Here is a 2500-nt window from a genome sequence, read left to right as displayed (position 1 = left end):
CGCTGGAGTTCCGAAGAGGTTGGGCGACGCCGCAGCCGATGATGCAGAGCTTTCGGTTGTGGTCTTTGGGGAGGAGGCAAGCGTGGCACCGAAGAGGTTTGTCGTGGCCGTTGCCGGTGTGTTTGAGGTGTTGTTGTTGCTGTTGTTGTTTGTGGTGGCCGAAGCGAACAAGTTCGTCGACGGAGCGGATGCACCGGTCGCTGCTCCACCGAACGTGAACGGTTGCTGTGTTGTGGTACCACCGAAGGTTGGGAATGTCGACGTTGTCGTCGACGAAGCTGTTGCTGGTGCTGGCGTGGCCGTGGTCGTTGATGCCAGGGCGCCAGCTCCGAATGTAAATGCTCCTGCGGCTGTTGGTGTGGCGTTGTTCGTCTTCAGAGCGTTTCCGAAAGTGAACGTGCTACCGGGCGTCGGTGCTGATGCCGTCGTACTGGCCGCTGTGTTACCGCTACTCAACGAACCAAACACTGGAGGAAGGACACTGCTGCTGCTGGTGGTGGTCGCTGCTGTTGATGCTGGAGCAGTGGCCACCGATCCAAAGGTGAATGTGGCTGCTGCTGCTGCTGCTGGTGCAGCGAACCCGCCACTCGTTGTGGCTGGCGTGCTGCTAGCTGGTGATGCTGTTGCCGGTGCTGCCGGAGACTTGAAAGCACTGAATGTACTACCACCAAAGGTAGGAACGGAAGAAGGACTCGCAATGGTGCTTGATGTGGCCCCCGAGGCAGCAGGGGTGGAAGCAGCACCGAAGCTAAAGACCGGAGCAGCGGCCGTCGTCTTTTCTGCTCCAGATGCCGAAGTGGTGTTGGTCGTCGTGGTGGCATTACCTGCACCAAACTGTACCACCGGCGATGCTGCCTTGGCTAAGGCGCCTCCGAATGTGGTGCCACCGAAACCACCTGCTGCTGCTGCTGCTGCTGCTGCTGCTGGTGCTGCCGCTGTCGGTGCTGGAGAGAATGAGATGAAGTTCGTCGACGGACTCGTCACCGTGGTGCTGCTGGCCGGTTGCTTCAATGGTGTGCCGAATGTAAATGGTGAAGCCGGTGCCGCTGCACCACCTTCCGGTGCCTTAAACGTCGAGGAGGTCAATGTGGTCTTGTTGCTTGCGCTGTCCGTAGTTTTCGATACGCTGGTCGCAGCTGCAGCTGCTGAGCTGGTCGTGGCTGCTGGCATACCGAATGTAAAGGCAGCTGCCGGAGCTGCAGCTGCAGCTGGAGCAGCAGCTTGTTTCGGTTTCTCTACCGCGGTGCCACTGGCTTCCTTAGTCTCGGCCGATTGAACGATCTTTCCTAGTCCGGCATCCTTGATCGGATTGTTGATCAGCGCCGCAATTCCACTACCAACCGTCGAAGGACCCTTGGCTACCGTTTCGTCCTTGCTCTTGGTCGTTGTTGCTTCGCCAGAAGCTCCAGTGTCCTTCGGGGCTGCATCAACCGTGTCCTTAGCACCGAATGTGAAGGAAGATTTCGGCAATCCCGATGATACGGTGGTGGCAACCGCTGATGCTGGTGCCTGTTGTTGAGGTTTCGGTGTTTTCGGTGACTCCTGCACTGTCTCCTCGTCCTCTTCCTCTTCGTCTTCCTCACCCAGATCGCCACTCAAGCACTTGAGCATAACGGAAAGTTTCGAGGCCGGAGGTTTCTTTAGTGGATCACTGTTACTACCGCCACTGGCCGCACCACCGCTAGCTACGGATTTCGCACCGAGTGGCGACATCCGCTCTTTCGGCTTCACGAACTGCACCCTTCCGCTGCCTTCGCCATGTTCGTCCTCTTCACCATCGCTTGTTGCCGTGGCGAGCGAAGACACGGGCAGCTTCTTCGTGGTTGACGTTTCGTACGGCCGATTGAAGAGTGTTATCTTTGGCTGCGCCCTTCCTGGCAGTTCCGCTACCGTTGGCCTCTCGCTGGGTGGTGTTTTCTGCTTCCACGACGATTGCTGTTGCGCGTGTGAAGCCGATTTCATTGCCCTCTGGCCCGCGCCTGTCTCTCTATCATTGGCGCGTGTCGCTAGTTCCTTTGCAGCCAGCTCCTGAATTGCTTCCGCAATCGGTGTCGAAGAGGTGCTCGGCATCGTGCCGAGTAACGAGGAGTTTGAGAATGAAACGGACGGTGAACCGACGATGGCCAGATGATGATCCATCCGTGGTACCACCACACGGTGCCGGTTCGGTGTGTGGTGTGAGGACGAGATGCTCGAGCTGAGCGAACTCAGGATGTCATTGTTCTTGGAGCAGAACCGCTTCTTGGTCACCTGTAGCTCACCGGGACCCAAACCACCGAGGCCGAGATAGCTTCCGGAGCTTCCTACGGCAACTGTGGTGCCACCTCCGGCACCATTACCTCCTGCTCCACCATCGATGGCGGATGGCGATGAAGGACTGCCCGGATCGCGGCTACGCTTTGTCGCGAGACCAAAGGTACCGGTAGCGACGGCACCACCGGTCGATGACGATGACGGTGGTCCACTACCGGCTGCATCCAGCTCCGACAGCTCCTTGCAC

At 58.4% G+C, this 2500-nt stretch overlaps 2 protein-coding genes across 2 annotated transcripts in view; one reads left to right on the top strand and one right to left on the bottom strand.

Annotated features, from left to right (window-relative positions):
- Positions 1-2500, top strand: part of LOC126571248 (mucin-5AC) — a 286563-nt gene that overhangs the window by 226381 nt on the left and 57682 nt on the right. The gene's annotated exons all lie outside the window — the stretch shown is intronic.
- LOC126571245 (nuclear pore complex protein DDB_G0274915) overlaps positions 1-2500 on the bottom strand; it is a 6121-nt gene that overhangs the window by 2102 nt on the left and 1519 nt on the right. Inside the window, exon 2 of the mRNA XM_050229598.1 lies at positions 1-2500. This exon is cut by the window's left edge and continues 2102 nt beyond it; it is cut by the window's right edge and continues 561 nt beyond it. Within this exon, the coding sequence (XP_050085555.1) occupies positions 1-2500 (2500 nt within the window).

This window comes from Anopheles aquasalis, chromosome 2, assembly GCF_943734665.1.
Source record: "Anopheles aquasalis chromosome 2, idAnoAquaMG_Q_19, whole genome shotgun sequence".
Lineage (NCBI taxonomy): Eukaryota > Metazoa > Arthropoda > Insecta > Diptera > Culicidae > Anopheles > Anopheles aquasalis.
The sequence above is the reverse complement of the archived record's forward strand: the minus strand, read 5'-3'. Positions and strand labels throughout refer to the sequence as shown.